The following is a 17186-nucleotide window of genomic DNA, read 5'->3' as shown; positions in this document are numbered from 1 at the left end:
GTTTCTGCAGATTTTCTTCACTACAGTATTTCTTCAGTATCCTACAGAAACAAAGCAGAAGTAGTTATGACCTGAGTATGGCCTTAAAAGCCAGTAATTAAAGCTAGTCTAATTGCTTAGTTTCAATTGTCTAGAGGAATTCAGTAGTATGTTTTGTAAACACTTGGACTTGGCCAGAGCTGGTAATAGGACGCTGTGTCAGACTTCATCACAGCGGGGAACTTCTCTCCCGAGAATTTAAATCTACTTTCCCCAGGAGTTCATCCCATGCAGAGATTTCACTGTGCTGTACACTGAATTGCAGTCGGTTGATTGTTGAAAGTATAGGACACGCTTTTGCAGACTAAGTGACTTCTTTAGGAGTCTTAGTAGGAGTACTTTAGAATATGTCTGCTTTTGTATTTCATGTGACTGTATCATTACAGCAGGGATATTAAGGTTGACATGGGTATCATATTCTGTGTTTGTTCTTCTAGAAATGCAAAATGTTATTTTGTCTTTGTCTGCTTCATGTATGTCTGATCCTACATGGATAAACAGGGAAATTATTTGGGCAATTTACCTTGGAGGCTTTTATTTCCTTTTACCTTCAAGCCAGCTAGCAAAGCAAGAACTATGCAGTGGTAGCTTGTTGTTATCCTGGCAAGCTTAGGAGGCTGGTCATCTCTGTAAAGCCATACCCCTCAGCAGGCCTCTTCTCTCCATCATTCCTGGTAGAGGTCGGTAGTCTCTTGAGAGAGCTTTTCGTGATGTGCAGATCCTCAAATTGGATTGGGTTGGGTTTGGTTTTTTTTCTTTTTTTCTTCTTTCTATAAAAGGATTTTTTTTTTCTTTCTCCTGCTTGGGGATGAAGTGTTAGAACCCCAGAGTATCACATTTCTAGATCTTGAGTAGCAGATACTACTTTTGATATTTAAAACTTTTCAGGTGAGCCTGCCTTCGTTTGTAAAGGGAGACAAGGCAGGACAACCTATGCTGCATTTGAATTTCTCACTGCAGTGCAATTCAGCGTTGGATATGCGTCTTCTGTGATGAGACACTTTTTAATGGGGCTTCCAATGGGATTGCTTTTGCCTGACACTGAGGACTGCAGATGACAGTGGGCTGAGGAGGTGTTGGATGTCGGGAGTTGATCAGTGTGTCCCCTTACTGCAGTGATGACCTTGTGTTTTGTTGCAGGTGGGGTTTGAAGCTGTTTGGGTATTGATGCAAAAGGGTAGGATGGGGCACAGGGGACTGTACTTCCTGTGCTGTCACATTGCTCAGCCTCAGAGATTGTGTGGACTTATCCTGTTTGGGTCTGCCCACTTGGAAACCAGTTATCCCTGTGTGTGCTCTTGTCTACAGGGTGTATTAAGTGGGTTGCCCTTCTTATGCAGAGGGGAAAACAATTTTAACATTTAACTCAACGGAGCATTTGTGTTGCTTCCTGACAACAGAGCAGCTTCTCACCCTGCTGCCCATGTGCACGTTACTTAACACAAGATGATGGGAAATAACTTGCTCCACAATAAAACAGAATTGTAATTACCTTGCTAATGTAAGCTGTATTGCCATCCAGCAAGGCTCGGTCAGCGACTACAAGGCAGCCACCCACACTCTCTGCTCCAATAGTGTCCCAGCAGCTCTTCTACTGCATGAATTAGATAATGAAGTCATAACCATCCCATTTGTATTAATTAATGTTGCTACAGAACATTTTGCTTATGTTTTCTGCTGAATACATTAATCAAATCTGTTTTCTGCTGAAGATTTCTTTTGCTTAATGAGAAAGATGTGCATGCTTTCCCTTTTTACCAGCCTTCCAGCGTAGGGTATAACGTATGCTGTGTATATGCACAGCCCATTAATAATTCAATTTATATAGTCAAAACCAAATGACAGTTCTGCAGAGTAAGGATTAGGCTGTACTTGCTTTTTCCCTAGATCCACAAGCCTTTGTACAGGACAGTGTATGTTCTTAACATCCACTGGCACAGTACTGTATGGAATCGAGACCAAGGAGTTGACAGTTCAGTTCAGCTGGGAACATTTGGAATTGGCTGGCATCCTATTTGGGCAGGAAGAAAAAGGCCTCGTCAGACAAGGCACAGACTCCTGTTTTCTTTTCCTTTAATAAAAAAAAAAAGGCAGAAATATTCTAGTTAAAACAAAACTGAAGTCAGTGAGACATTCCAATAAGATAAATCCATATATCAGTCTATTCTTGCTACCTGTATAAGAATTTTGTAAGAGCTGCAGTTAAACTGGAAACAACAGAGTGTCTGTGTTACAGTTTTAACAATTGGAATTATGATTCTGCTTTAGGCTCTGGGTCATTTGATTGGGGTAAATTCACTCTGTCAGAGCTTATTCTGTAGATGGCTCCACAGCTGGAGCTCTCCAGGTGGACATTCATAATATTTTTGAGCTTTTGCACATCCTTCCTTTCAATACCACCATACGCACTCCATGGTTCAGGGGCTGAGTAAATCAGCTGGCTGGAGAGGCAGCCCTTTGGAAAATCTCCATGTCTTCATAAAACACATACTTCTTCCTTTTGCAGGGACATTCCTGTAGACTTTAAGTACATTGCTGAGCCAAGTATGCATTCGATGCCAGCTGTGACTTTGTCTCCAAATGGTAAGTAATACTTTACTGCCTTCTTAGGCCTAGTTTGCATAGGCATGTCTTACTGATAGTATCTCTGTAATGTTGCCATGTTGCATCCCCCACCACGTCCCACTGCCCGCCCCAAATCAGCATGTGCATTTATTCCAAGATTCAAATGGATCTGCTTTTGATTTAAAAGTCTTAAAAGAACAAGTATGACAAAATGAGGGGTTATATCAGGATAAGTGTATCAATTTAAATTTAGACCTTCATTCAGACAGGACAGAAGGACTCTTTTCTTTCATAGAGCTACCATGTGTTCTTTGCTGTATTTAAAATATTAAGAGAAACAATGGTGGGAACTGACGATGGCTGCAAAGTACTAAGCAAGTTCAGCAGTCCTTGTGGTGCCACTGCTAAAGTAGAAACTGATGTTGTATGTGATCCTGTTAATGCTGTTCCTTTCTGTTCTGAATATAGCCCAAATAACTCTTGCGTAAGAGAAATCCCCAAATTATCTCGCTGTTCCTGTATGTTAACGTTTCACTGGTGCTTATGTTCTTCAATTAAAATCAAACTGAAGGAGGATAAAGGTTTAGTGCCTCCAGTAATCTGTGAAAATCCTTCTAACTGGACAAAATCTCTGTTGTTGGTGTTGGCCAAAATTAAATAGCTTTATTGTCAACAGTATTAAAGTGTTGCCAGGTTTACAGTTAACAGTCCCATTATGCTGAGTAGTGGCTGATCAACTTGTTTTCAGCTGGCTATCAGCATCAAATTGTATTTGCTTTGCAGTGTAAACACATTATTCTTAACAATAGAAGTGAGTGTCTAATATAAAAAGGAAGATTCTGGAGAGAGAATTTCACATTTTAAAATGTTAGCTTCCTAAGCTAGCCTGTTTCAAGCCCTGTTTCTGAAACTGCACAACTTGCTGTATTCTGAGCCAGATTTTCAGTTCATCTCATTCTTCCACATTGAAATACTGGATTTTTCTTTTTTTTTTTTTCCCAGTTCTGGCTGGCCAGCAATTGAGTATTTGATTTATGAGAAGAGACAGTTAATAATGTTAGAGTTGAAGTAGTCATCTTTTCAGCTCAAGACATCACCTGCCACATTAACTAATATTATCTTGACCTACAGTAGTCCAATATCGCACAAAACAAGTTCTTTCAGAATAGTTATCCTGCAGATTGTGCCAGACACATCATGCATCATTTTGGAGTTGAATGAGTTCTTTAAAGAAAAGTAAATTGAAAATTTTACAGAGGTGGAACTTTTCTGCTTAAGGGCACTAATTTATGAATCTCATCAATTAGTATCTTCCTCCTGAGCAATGCAGGAAACATTTTAAAAACAAGAGGAGGAGAATAACATGCTTGGGGTAAACACTTGATTTGTTTCTTGGGGAGGCTGAAAAAAATCCCCAAATTCCAAGCTAGTAGCTGGAAGCGTGATCAGTTTTACAGTTGAGTCAGCACATTTTATGTTATTACTGTTTGCATAAAACACTGTAGATGCAGTGGCAATATGCAGAGATCAGGACAAAAGTCCCTGTTCTATGGTGTTTTGTAGCACATCATCTTCATTGGATTCTCAGGCAGGGGTTTAATGCACTGCCAAGGTGCAAGATGAGATAGAGTTAAGATTAGAAAAGCCTGACTGGTTTTTTTTTTTTACTTCATTAAAATATCTTTATAAAATTGTATTCCATTAGGGCAGAGAATACTAAATATTTGCAAAAATTTACACTTTTTTCAAACTCCTGAGTCTTCCTTAGACCCAGTTTTCCCATAAAATACAAGGTGACCATCTTAGAGTATCCACAAAACAGGTAATCAAATAGATTGCAGCTAGATGAGGTTTTTTCACCTCATCTGGATTACCTGATTATGTGCACCAGCAAGATTACTCGGTATCTTAAAAACTTCCCAGTAAGTCAGTGGGGTTGATGCAGCACATTAACAGCCAGAATCTTTCTGCAGTGCTGAGTGTATTTTGTAGTAACAGGCATCCCAAATCCTGTCAAACATAAGGTTTTGCCTCTTGGCAGTTGTACCAGGCAGAAGCAATATTAGCTGATACCTAGAACCCTGATACATAAGATTAAGATAGTGCAAGAGGGGTTACAAAAATCTCTTATAACTTCCTAGTTAAGTCTGTTTCTTCAGATGCAGCACTCTGATACCACCTTTGTTTATTGCATTTATAGGGAAGTGGTTGGCTTGCCAGTCGATGGATAACCAAATCCTGATTTTTGGAGCTCAGAACAGATTCAGATTAAACAAAAAGAAAATTTTCAAAGGTCACATGGTAGCTGGCTATGCTTGTCAAGTGGATTTTTCACCTGACATGAGGTAAGTTTTTGTGGGAATGTGCTTCATCTTAAAACTTGCGGGCACAGACACTGGATTTCTTTTTGAATCCTCTGCAATGTTAATTGATGCACAGCCTTGCTGTTACCTTGGCATCAGTGCTCTTCAGCCAAGCAGCAGAATGGAAACTTTGCTCTTGTCATGCAAGAGGGCTAAGTTGAACTTCGCAGTTGCTCTGAGCAACATTTAGAAAACAGTCCATGTAGTCCAGATTGCCTGTTCTGCAAAGGTGATTTACACTGATGTTAAACCATCCAGAGACTCATGTTTTCCCTAGCCCTGTTGCAGCACAAGAGGCTTCCACTTCTGACTTGCATCTGACTCTTTTTGTGCATGGTCTGCAGCACAGGGTCTATTCTTGCAACATGCACTTGTCCAGAATACCTTGGATTCAGATTGCCCCGTTTTTCCTAGTTGCAGGTCTGGTGTAGGTATCCTCATTTATTATTCAGAGAACCATCTTTTTTGTCCTGTTTGCTTAGTAATATACCCATACATTTACCATTGTATCTACATAAGATATTCATTACTATAAAACTGGAGAATAACCTCAGCAAAACTGGAAGAAAAAGTGGAGAGGAGTGTCTATAAATTTTAGATAAACTTCTGGCACTTTCCCTTTTGCTGATGTATTCTCTTTAGTTCCAGTACCACGGTGTATGGTATAATCGCACAGCTTAGCACATTTACCTCACAGTTGATGAATCACCTTCTGCGGGACTTGTGCACTTTAGAGCACAGCATGAATGCTAATTCTTTGGTAGGTATGTTTGCAGGCTGCCAGACAGAAAGCTCACTAGGTGCAGCTCTTTTCCATTGCTCAGTGTAATAATATTATAATATAAGCAGTCTTCACACGTGACACAGCTTTTTTTTTGATCCTGTTAATATAGCTATGTGATATCTGGAGATGCAGATGGAAAACTTAACATCTGGGACTGGAAGACAACAAAACTCTACAGCAGATTAAAAGCACATGATAAAGTCTGTATTGGTGCAGTGTGGCATCCACACGAAACATCGAAAGTCATTACGTGTGGCTGGGATGGTCTTATTAAACTATGGGACTGAAGAGGATGCTATGAAGATCTAAAGATGCAAGTTCTGCATACATCTGATATGAGAATGAATTCTGCTGTAAGGATGGGTAGGCATTTGTGGTACTGCAGTTCTCAGCTAGCTGTATATATGCACTAAAAGTGGGAAATCTTCAGAAGACACAACTGAAAGGATTTAGTTCTAAATATGACCTCTGAGGATGAGAAGCTGAAGAGGCTGTAGCCTGCAGAATCAAGTGTTAGTTTGTCATGTCACTGTTTGTGCAACACACTCTTGTAAAATAAAGTAATTTTAAGAAAAAACTATTTTTGTGGTTCTGGCTGTCAGAGATGTGTGGAGTTAAAGGAGAAAACCAGCAATTGTGTAATACTTTTCCTAAGAATAAATCTTTGATATCTACTGCTGTAGAGCTGGAAAAGATGCATTTGTTTACATGGTTTTGGGTAGTATTTTCTTGTCTCCAGAATACTTCTACCTTTATAGAACACAAAGCCACTTGCTAAGATCTGTTAATTCACAGTAGAAATGAAGAACTAATCAGGAGCTAGCAGTTGTCAGATAAATTGTATCAACTGAAGACTTTATGAATAAACTCTTGGTTTCTGTCTTTAGCAGTAGCATCATGCTCATTACCAAGTTTCATCTCTGCAAGTACTCCTCAATTTCAAGATTTTGCTTGCAATGGTTGTGTTAAGTGTTGTATTTTCTCTTCCCATATCCTGTTAAGTTCCAATAAGCATGACACATTTAAAAAAAAAAAAGAGTGAATGTCCCTTGCTCAGTTTGGAATACATTGTATTATAAGCCCCATAAAGTTTTTGACAATTTAATGTATATACATGTCCCACTTTTTCTTTTTAAAGAACTTATTTTTAATAAATTTTTTTATAAAAATGTCTTCTTATCTTTGTTCAATTCTTCTAACAGTGTCCATATAAAACATTTCTTACCATTTGGTATTTTAATTTGCAGTTACACCAGTGTTCAGATAAACTCATTCTCATGCACTGTTCATACAGAACTAATGCAAGCTGGAAGGAAGAAAAGAAAATCATTTCAGCTCCCTACCCACTCTCTTTTTGAGCACATAATGGCAATAAAAATGTGTAACTGCTTTATCCCATTGATCAGTCTTTAATTACAGTTTTGAATTACACTGTAGTGTTTACTATAAATCCAATCACTGCTCATCAATTATAAACAATAGCAAAGTAATTGCCTTAATTGACAGCAGGATAGAAGATGAAGCACTTCCGCAGATGAGATGTAAAGTATTTCAACTTGTGTAGGTAGAAGGAAATGTGTTGGTTGTTTTGAGGCGTTGGGGTTGGTTTGGGGTTTTTTTGATTGATGAAGAAGACAGTTCTGCTCTTTCAAGGAGTACTGGAAGGCCTTGGTGAGTGAACATGGAGCTTTTGTGCTTTTTAGTCCTTAAAGCTTAGCTTGAGAGTCCTTCTATTTATGCCATCACATAACTGCACCAATTTTATGTGCTTCTGTTTACCTTCCCATCTCCGCAGCATTGAGTACTGGAAAAACTCTGCCTGTTTTCACAAGCAGTTTACTTGGGTATTGGCGAGCTTTGCACTCATGGAAGTGCTGAGGTAGGAAATGGCAGAGCCTGGAGAGAGAGAAAAGCACTGGTCTGGTGTATCCTGAGGACCATCCCTGCTGCACGGAGAAAAGGCGCTGCTCTTGTTTCTCAGCTCTTCAGGGGGTGGGGGGGAGTGAGCTGCTGCCGTGTTGCGGGGAGTGAATTTCCGACGTGGTGGTTTTCACAGGGAAGGCTCCATTCCTGAGCTGGGAGCTGAGCTCTGGTGTGTGCTGTGGCCCAGATGCTGCTTCAGGAGGAAGTGGGCTGAAATAATTTAGAACCGTTTTCTTTGGCCAAATACATTTCCTAAATGGAAGTGTGGCAGTGTGCCCTGACTATTAACAGCTTCTAAGTACAGGGAACTGGGGAGGAGAGGAGGAATAGAGCAGATAAAGAAACTTATCACAGGAATGGCTATCAGAAGCATCTTTCCCAAATGCTTAAAAGCCTTTAAATCTTAATACACAAAATGTTCAGCATGGCAGTTGGTACTGTGTTTTTCCGTGTGTCACATACCAGGCAGAACTGTGTGTGTGTGTGTGTGCATCTATACACACACAAGTTTATACACTTATTTTTATACTTGGCATATAAACTTTAGTAGCAATATACTGAGCGTTGCCTTTGGGGAACAAAAGGAAAGTTGACTCAGTGCATTCTGCTGGAGTTGATGAACTGGGATTAAATGTTTGCAATAAGCCTGGAATCAGAATTGCCCTAGAAACTTTCAGATAAAATCCTTTGTCCCTCGCAGTTGGTCACCGCATTAATCTTTTGCGGAATTTCTCACATCTGCATCGAAGCCTGCAGGGGGAATTTTTATGGGGATAATTCCCTCTTGTCAGCTGGGGAGTTGCAGACTCCAAAGTCCGCGTTGGCAGCTCGGCTGGTGTGCAGTGTCTGTGGTGTGAGTCCAGACTTGTCTTTCCAGCAGCCACCTGGGAAACGATTTCCTGCTGGGCTAATTAACGCGAATCATGGCCTTCTCTTACCTTCCCCATTTCATGTTTCACGAGAAATTGCTCTGTTAGAAATGTTGGTCAGAAGGAGTCTAGACTGAGACCCCTAGGCCAAACTCACCATGTGAGCAGACACAGCTGTGGGCAAGGCAGCTCTGGGAGAAAAGGGAAGAGCATGTTTTGAGTTCCCCCAATTTATTCTTCTCTGACCTTAGGCGGAGAACGCAACAAAGCGATTCCAGGCAAAAGGAGCTTTTCGGGAGGGCTGGAGGCAACATTGTTGCGCTGCCGGGAAGGAATACGTGCAAGCCCTAATTTTGTACCCTTCGATTGTGCATCTGTAACTTCCAGAAAAGATGTGCCAATGTGTTGCCACTTTTATTAATACCAATTACTTTTACAGTGAAGGCTTTACAGATAAGTGTGCTTTCTCCATCTTTCTTGGAGTTCTGCCTGGGAAATTTGATTGTTCCTTTGGCCTTGTGCCTTCTTTTTCTTGGACTTTTTTCATCTGTGAGAGGGGGGGACACGTCCCACATACCCTCATGCAGCTTGCTGTGAAGAAGGCCATCTATCTCGAAGCAGATGGTCTTGGCATCTGTCTTGCACAGAGTTTATAATCGTCCTCGGTAAGATGGAGCTGCTCAGTCTTTGCCCTCATTACAAGAACAAATACCTAAATTACTGTACATCCAGAAAAGTCCAAGATTGCCTTGTAAAAAGCCAATTTTTAGCAACAGGCAGATGTTCAATATACGCAGTTTAACACTGTGGTTTTTAAAGGCTGATTTAAAGAGAGAGCTCTGCAGATCTGACAGCCCAGTAACACAGTGTACTTCCCGTCTTTCTACCAGCTGGTCATTACAAAACCCTGCTCCTCTGCGCTAGGAAGACTCCATATGACAGCAGCCTGCATGAGGGGAACACGTGGAGAGCGGAGGAGGGAGGGGAGTTTTGCTTGGAAGACTTTAAACACTTGAACCTGTACACCAGAAAAAATCCGTTTCCAAGGAAGTTGATCCTCTGGAGACTACTTAAGGATTTACTACTGTAGATTGACTTGACTTCACTAGCATACACTCAAAATTTGTGTCTCACATCTTGCAGGAAAATATGTCTTTTCTGTCTGGCTTGCTGATTTAAGAAAAAAAAAAAAAGATACACCACAGGTGTCTTGCAGCACTCAGAGAAGACTGCTTGTGGCAGGGTTATGGTTGCAGAAGCTCCTTGCAGAGTTTAAAGCTTTTAGAAACAAGTTGCAATGCCTTTCAGTGGGGAAGGGACCTATAAATTTGCCAGCTACACTGGAAGTTTGGTCTCAGACCTGTTTGTAGTATGATAGAACATTTAAAATGTGTTAAATCCTAAAGCACTGAGCCTTTCTGGGTCACTCTAGATATCTGAAGGTGGATGCACGGGTGGGATTCACGCTGCTTGGTTTTGATTCAGAAATGGAACTTCAAATATAGGTGGGGAAAATACCAGCTGCAGTGCAGGAGCATTTTGATTACTTACAGAATTTTTGTACTGTGTACACCACAGAACTTTGCTGCATTGGTGTTCACATCTGAGGTGGTGGTTTTATGCAGTGCAAAGCAGGCTCATGTTTTCTCCTTGCATAACGTCCTGCCCATCAGGATAAGCCATGTAGCATCGCCTGTCTCTGCAAAGGTCTCTTTCTGAACCAGCTGAAATGCTTCACAACAGGGCAAGTCAAACTCTGACAGGAACAGGGACTTCTATTGAAGGGTAGAACTCCACTCATCATCACAGGCCGTTCCCTTTGAGTGCCAGGCCTTCCCTGCACATGCTGCCCCTGAAAACCAGCAGCAGGAGGCAGGGATAAATGTGTCTCTGGATGTGGGTCAGCTCTGAACTTCCACCGGCACTAAACCAGGTCTGCACTGACTACAATTAAAGGTCACATTGTGACATTTGTTGTGTTAACAGGCAGGAAGAAATCAAGAGTGATTCCGAACCAAATAACCCTGGGGATCCTTTTAAGGGCAAGGGAGCGGCTAACAAAGCTCACAAAATCAAAGCTTCTGAATGAACCAGATGGTGTCAGTTGTTGAATAATTCACCAGGGAGAACGTGTGCTATTTCTTCAGGTGTGCTACCGGGCAATATGTCTTCTTGGCATCTGCCAGGGACGGCCAGACATATGTTCCCTTTACGCTTCCTCCGATCTTTCACAGTTGAGAGGCGCTGATGAAGAACAACACAAGTCACCGATGGGATCAAAGCCTGGGGCCAGAAGTGCATGTGATAAATACTGGAGTGCAGGAGGAGGTCAGACCTTTGGTCAAATTTTGGAACATCCAAGGAAGTCAGTGTGGCATTTGGAAAGGGACCAGTTCCCCTGGAGAAGAGCGTTAGCATCCTAATACATCTCCCTCTGTGCTGCCATGGATTCCCTACAGAAAGCCCATGTTGCACCATTAACAGTGGTGGTTTGGGAGATTCAAATCTGTCGCTGCTTCATCTTCACCAGGTGATGGGCAGCACCTGTAAACTCTGATTCACAAACGTAAGTGATTTGTAAATCACTGTGGGCCTCTCTGAAAAGGAAATGCCCTCACTGCCACAGAAGGATCTGTGTGTGTACAGGCAAATAAAACTGCCTCTACATGCAGGTCATCTCTGCAAAGAGCCACTTTAGACCCAGCTGGAACATCCTCGTAGAGGTGTCCAACTAAATGCCAAAACAATTCCACTTCAGGAATGAGACCTGGTCATTTTGTCCCTGTTAGCTGGGGTTGGCACTGCTGTGGCCACCATGGATGTCCTGAGGGGTGGGCAGTAGGGAGGCTCCTGGGCTGTGTTTCACCCAGTGCCTGGCTGGAGCCAATGGCCTGGCTGCTCTGGAGAGCTGATGTGGATGCCAGCAGGGAGGGCAGGGAGGTGCCCAATGCACCTGGGGATGGAGGGCCAGAAGCCTGAGAGGAGAGCAGAGCTGAGCAGTACCTGTAACAGTGACGCTGGGGCAGCTGAAGTTGCCAGGAGCACCTGGTAGATGGCACAGAATGGCTCAGGAAATGGGATACACCACTCTTCTGTGATGAACCCCTGTGCAAGCCCATTGCTGAGCAGGTTGCTGGAAGGTCAGTCAGGAGACTTGCATTTGCCGGCTGCCACCTGATGACTTGGGATGATTTGGCCTCTGTGTTCCTGCCCTGCCCTGATTTGGTCTGGGCATGGCCACACAGTCACCAGTCTCCAGACTGTGGCTATAATGGGAGAACATCCTGCCCGCAATGGTTTTAATGGTGCACTCTGTACTTAGCTCTTAAAGAAGGGGGCAGCTACCACGGTTTCTGTGCAGGTCTGATCTGGGAAGAGATGTGGCACGCAGTTCCTGCAGGGAGATCATCTCCACAAGCTCCTCACCTGCTTCACAGTCTCCCCAACAGCCCACTCTCCTCCAGAGCCACTCCTGGGCAGTGCAATGCTCCCTGCAAGGAGCCATCCTACAGGAGCAAGGCAGGCCCAAACACAGGTGCCAAATGCGTGCGGATGTCCTGCTGTCAGGATAGCAGTAAATCCAGCAGGGTTTGCTGGTGGATCTTCAGCTCTAGCTGAAGCAGCAAGAGCCCATGGGTGCTGGCAGTCCCAGATCCCTGTCTTTCTCTCCCAGTGCTGTCCCTAATGGGCTGGAGATGCCTCCTGAGCAGGGAGCGCAGCTGAGACCGATAGCAGGCAGGGGCCGATGGTGTCTGGGTACGGCAGTGGGTGGACACAGACTTGCACCATGCCGCATCCCTCAGTGCCAGCCCAACCCTGTGGCAGTCACCCAGCGCTGACCTGTGCCCCTGTGCACCCACCTGGCAGCTGTCGTTAGGAGACGGGAACTGAACTCATTTAAGAGTCTCTCCTTTAGGTAAAAGTGATCAATAAAAGAGAACGGGTAAGGGCACAAAAGCAAGACCTCAGCCAACAAGGCTGTAACTCTGCTTTACGAGATGCGGAGTAGAAAGGCATAGATAGCACATAAAATAAGAGCTGTTCATTTTCTCCCATAATATCACATAACTGCCTCCAGAATGATAAATGGCTTTTATCTATCCTGTGTCTGAGATAAGGTTTCCTTAAAATTACCATAGTTATTGGAATCTTTTCTTGCCAAAGATGTATTTGCTACAGCCTGAATTGTTCCTGACACTACCGCGCAATCCTGAATAAGAGATTAGCTGAAGGTTTACTAAACTCCTAAGTGGAGAAGAACCAGGATGGCCCTCCACTCCATTTCTGTAATTTACACACACATCACGATTTTTTCTTCAGGGCGATAAATGATGGAAGACGTGCATCCCTTTGGAGTTTTAACATCAGAAAGAGATAATGTAATTTGGTTTTTAACCTCTATCTATTGGTTTCTTATGTAAACGATAATAAGCTACTATGCTCGTTACTCTAAGACTAATCAAAAGGAAAAACCTGTGCAGTGCTAGAGCTCTTATTTTTATGCTTTATTAATAAATCAGGACTCACAGCTGGGCTTTTGCCACCCCGTTATTTGAAAAATGGGAGCTGAGCCATACTGCGGTGCAGCAAGCGCGATCGCTCCAACAACCTGGTATCAATTTAGGAAATCCTGGCATCCTCTTGCATTTTAATGAATCTCCTCATGGACCTGCATCATTAAACAACCTTGGTATGTAATGTAGGAGCACGGCTGTCACGGAGAGGGCATTCCTACCCATTTTCGGAGGTCGTGGTTCCCTCAGGCTGTGCATTACCTGGCTCAGGGACAGCCGTATGCAGCTTGGCCCTGTGCAAAGAGCTTTGCCCCATATCTTGGACAGAAGACATCCAACACAGCAGCAAGATGTCACCTTGATTTTGGGGGATGCAGAGCAGAGGAGGTGGTGGGCCCCCACAGCGCCCTGCTCTGGGTGACTGCAAAGCCCCTCACTCCCCCCGGTCCAGGTGGGATTTGCAGGAGTGGAATCAGAAGCTACATTTACATCAGAAAATAAAACAGTGCCAGGAGGTACTCCCCAGCCTTGAGGCAAACTGACAAAGATGGCCTGGCCATGTCTATCTATTTACTAAACTCTTTCAGTGTCTCAAACAATGTGGCTGCATCCAAGCTGTCCTTGGCTTAGGCTAACACCATGGCTGTGCCTAGAAATCATCTGGGAGAGTCCTGGATGGCCTGAGCCAAAATCGTGCCAAGGATCTCAATAATTAACCAGAGAGCTGTTCCTAGAGCCTGTGTATGCTGCCTGCTTAATTCCCTACCACAAGCACAGCTGGGAGCATCACCTGGTCAGCAGTTCCAATCCAGCTGTACCGTTCTCCTTCCCTAAATGAGGTGTTTGATGTGCGGAAGCCATTGTTAAGTCCCCCTAGAATTAAACTTCACTTCAGAAAATCCTAGTGTAACTAAAGAAGTAGATGGATTTGGTTTTTAAAGGAAAATAAAATGGGGAAGCAGTAAATCAGAGACTCCATCCAACACAAGGCACTGTCAGCATGACTGAAAGGCAGTAGATTGAAAACCAGCGTGCGTTTGTTAAACAAGAAAGGGTTTGACATTTAACCACAAGTTAAAATTTCAAATGTGATTTGGAAAACTGATACAAATCTGAGCACTTGAGGGCACAGAGCTGGCTTTCACTGAAGAGATTAAAATTCCCCCCAATTCCACCAGCGCCTCACCATCCTCGTCCTTCACCATCGGAACAGGGAGCAGGGTTTTTTCTGCCTCTTCCACAGTAGCTTGAGGTCTGCGGCCTCTGCGGCCAACATGGATGCTCAAGGCCAGACTCACTGCAGCAGTTTCAAGCCCCACAACAGGCTCTGCAGGTCCTGATGGGAGGTGGACACTGGGGCCAGGGCAGGCAGCTCCCCCCAGCCCCAGAGCAAGGGCTGTCACCCCAGCAGGGTCTGCTGGGAGAAAGGGAGCTGACCTGAAGCAGTTTCTGCTGGGGAGAGCGGCCTCTGCCCACCCTGGGGCAGTGGGAGCCCTCAGAGAGGTGGAGAGGAAGAAAGCAGATGCCTCGCTCGAGGGCGAAGCCTGGGGCAGGTGAGAGGATGGCTCAATCCACCAGTGAAGCAAAGCAGTGCCTCTGGGAGAAAGCTGACTTGCATGGTTGGAAGGAATAGTTCCTACTCTTTCTTTTCCCCTTTAGCTGCTTGCTGAGACCCTGTGGGCACGTTAGGTCCAATGCAGGGCCCTGCTCTGGGAAAGAGGGGATGAGGGAGCTGAGGCAGCGGAGAGGGTGAGGAAGGAAAGGAGGGTCTGAAAGGAGAGCGAGAAATGCCAGGACTACAAGTGAAGGAAGAACAGGGAGACAGAGAAAGAGAGAGGCTTGTTAAAAACACAGCGCTGGGCAAGGAACACACTGTCCTGCAGAAGTTAGAAACCAAAGGCAGTTATAAAGACATGGAAGTGGTGTCATCTTGTATTTTAATGCAAAGTTTAATGTCAAAATTCTTTTAAAGATAAGAAAAAACCCAACCTGCTCTTTATTTTTCACCTCTTCCCCATTCCTTAGCTCCTCATGGAACTGGCTCCTGGCAGTGCCATTCAGACAGCGCAGACATCAGCCTGTAGACCCCCAGCGTGGCCACAGCCCAGGGCCCCTGCCTGTGGCACCTCCTCTGCCAGCACTGGTGCAGACCCGGGGGTCTGGCCTGCCCATGCCAGGGAGAAGTGGTCAGGCCAGGGAGGTGCTGAGGAGGGAGCAGGCATCCAGGCGCAGCGCTGGAGAAGGGACACAGCAAAACATTCAACTAAACCCCTAAACAAATCAACAGAAAAGACCAGGTTTCACTTTCAGCCCTTTAAAATCATTATCTGGCTAGATGAATACTCATTTGCTAAGGGAAATTTAAAACAAGCTGTTATTTGAGCAGATGACCTAGGGAAGCCCCATCTTCTCTGGAGGGCTAGGAGGGGGAGCGCTGGCCGCAGGGTTTCCAGCAGCTGAGTCTCTCTGTCCCACCGCCTCCTGTGTCAGAAGCGCTGAACTCACTCCCTGCAGCCAGACTGCCTTCAAGAGCCAAAGTCAGAGCACTCTGAAGCTGCCCAATGAAACAGGTAGGAATTTAGTTTGGTAGCGATTTCTGCCTCTGCCAAATTCAGCTAGATTGCCAGTGGGTTGAAGAACACACTATTCTTGCTGAAAACTTGTTCCACAGGAAACAAGGCCAAAGTAAAGAAGGTGCAATCGAAGATGAGCACTTTACAGAGAAGTCACACTTTACCTGAGAAAGGCACTTGCTCACCAGCACTCTCCTGCCCAGGGGCTGGTGCAGCTCAGCGAGCAGAGGTTCCCGGCACAGCCCCAGGGGATGCCCTCAACACTAGCAGCGGTGCTGCTCACCGCCCCAGACAAATTTTCACAGAGACCTTTGTCCCCAGAGACAGCGTAACCACCAGCAAACACACTGCCATGCAAATCTGCACCATCTATCTTCTCCAGCTCTTTTGAAAACATATAAAAATAAAAGGCAGTCCGTTCTGGTAGCAGGCACTGTAGGCATATTTAGCAACTGTAGCCAGTGACGCCAAAGTCCTCTTCAATAACGCTACGGGGCCAGATGGCTCACAGTCACACATCATAAATTCCTTTCTGCTATTTCCATCTTGTATTTACCCAGCTCAGTCTGTAACAGCTACTGGCGTTGAAGGCTTCCTTTTTCAGAAACATCTGTGGTTTTGATAAGTCTTTGTAGGTATGGAAAAGCCTGAAGTCCTTCAGCTCCAGTTCTCGGAGCAGACTGTACCAGTACCGTACCACGGTGCTGTCGTTGCCGCTGACCTCAAACCCAGGCCAGTGGATGTGCACCTCAAAGACCAGCTGTCCTATCTGCTCAACAACATCATCCAGGATCAGGTTTTCCAAAATCTTCCACTCAGCGCTCTCCACATCTGCCTTGAGGACATCAATCTGCAACAGAAACACCATTACTGTGTGAAAATGAGGGGCTTTGCAATTATTGTCAGTAACATCAGAGGCCAGGCTTGTCCATTTGATAATATGCATAATTGCTCTTACATAGAGTTCCTTTTGTATTTAAAAAAAACCCAACATTTAAAAATCTCAGAGAATCCTAGGGCGAACACAGACCATACGTGAAGTTTCACACTTGCCTGTTCACAGCCCTTTTCCTTCTGCCTCCAACTCCTGGTCTGAAAAGTTTTGTACACTGAGGTGTCTGATGCAGCTGATTCTACAACCAGAGCATGTTACTGTTCCCCCACAAATCTTGTGGTAGCATCAAAGCTATGGAAAACAGAAACCCATCTCACTAAACAAAGACACTAACACATTACTGTTCCTTATTTTTCCATCACAAAATCCAGCGACTGAAGAAAACACATTAACAGTGATTACTCACACCACAGTAGAGCAGGGTCCTTGTGTGCTAGATGCTATGCGTACCACACAAGTGCAAGAGAAGGCCAAAATGAAATGAACCCTATGAACAGCACAGGCCACAGCTACCCATGGCCAAGCTGCTGTCTGAAGCTTTGTCAGGCGTCACCACAGATGCTGAGTGAGGAGGACCAATTCAAAAGAGAATGATGCAGAGAGTGCAGAGTTTTAAGGGCAGCTCCTCCAAAGAAAAAGGGACAGCAGGAAAGAAGCTGTG

General features: G+C 44.3%; 2 protein-coding genes across 2 annotated transcripts in view; one reads left to right on the top strand and one right to left on the bottom strand.

Moving 5' to 3' along the window:
• Nucleotides 1–6046, top strand: part of CDC40 (cell division cycle 40) — a 38927-nt gene extending 32881 nt beyond the window's left edge. The window contains exons 13-15 of the mRNA XM_010187315.1: nt 2546–2622; nt 4805–4949; nt 5861–6046. Of these exons, the coding sequence (XP_010185617.1) occupies nt 2546–2622; nt 4805–4949; nt 5861–6038 (400 nt within the window). The 3' untranslated portion in view covers nt 6039–6046. The remainder of the gene's footprint in view (nt 1–2545; nt 2623–4804; nt 4950–5860) is intronic.
• Nucleotides 6047–16015: 9969 nt separating this feature from the next.
• Nucleotides 16016–17186, bottom strand: part of METTL24 (methyltransferase like 24) — a gene marked incomplete at its 5' end in the record, with an annotated part of 26405 nt that continues 25234 nt past the window's right edge. Inside the window, one exon of the mRNA XM_010187314.1 lies at nt 16016–16480. Within this exon, the coding sequence (XP_010185616.1) occupies nt 16166–16480 (315 nt within the window). The remainder of the gene's footprint in view (nt 16481–17186) is intronic.

This window comes from Mesitornis unicolor, unplaced genomic scaffold (assembly GCF_000695765.1).
Source record: "Mesitornis unicolor isolate BGI_N332 unplaced genomic scaffold, ASM69576v1 scaffold1696, whole genome shotgun sequence".
In the NCBI taxonomy this organism is placed as follows: Eukaryota; Metazoa; Chordata; class Aves; order Mesitornithiformes; family Mesitornithidae; genus Mesitornis; species Mesitornis unicolor.
Note: the sequence above shows the minus strand (reverse complement) of the source record. Positions and strands in the feature narration are given on the sequence as shown.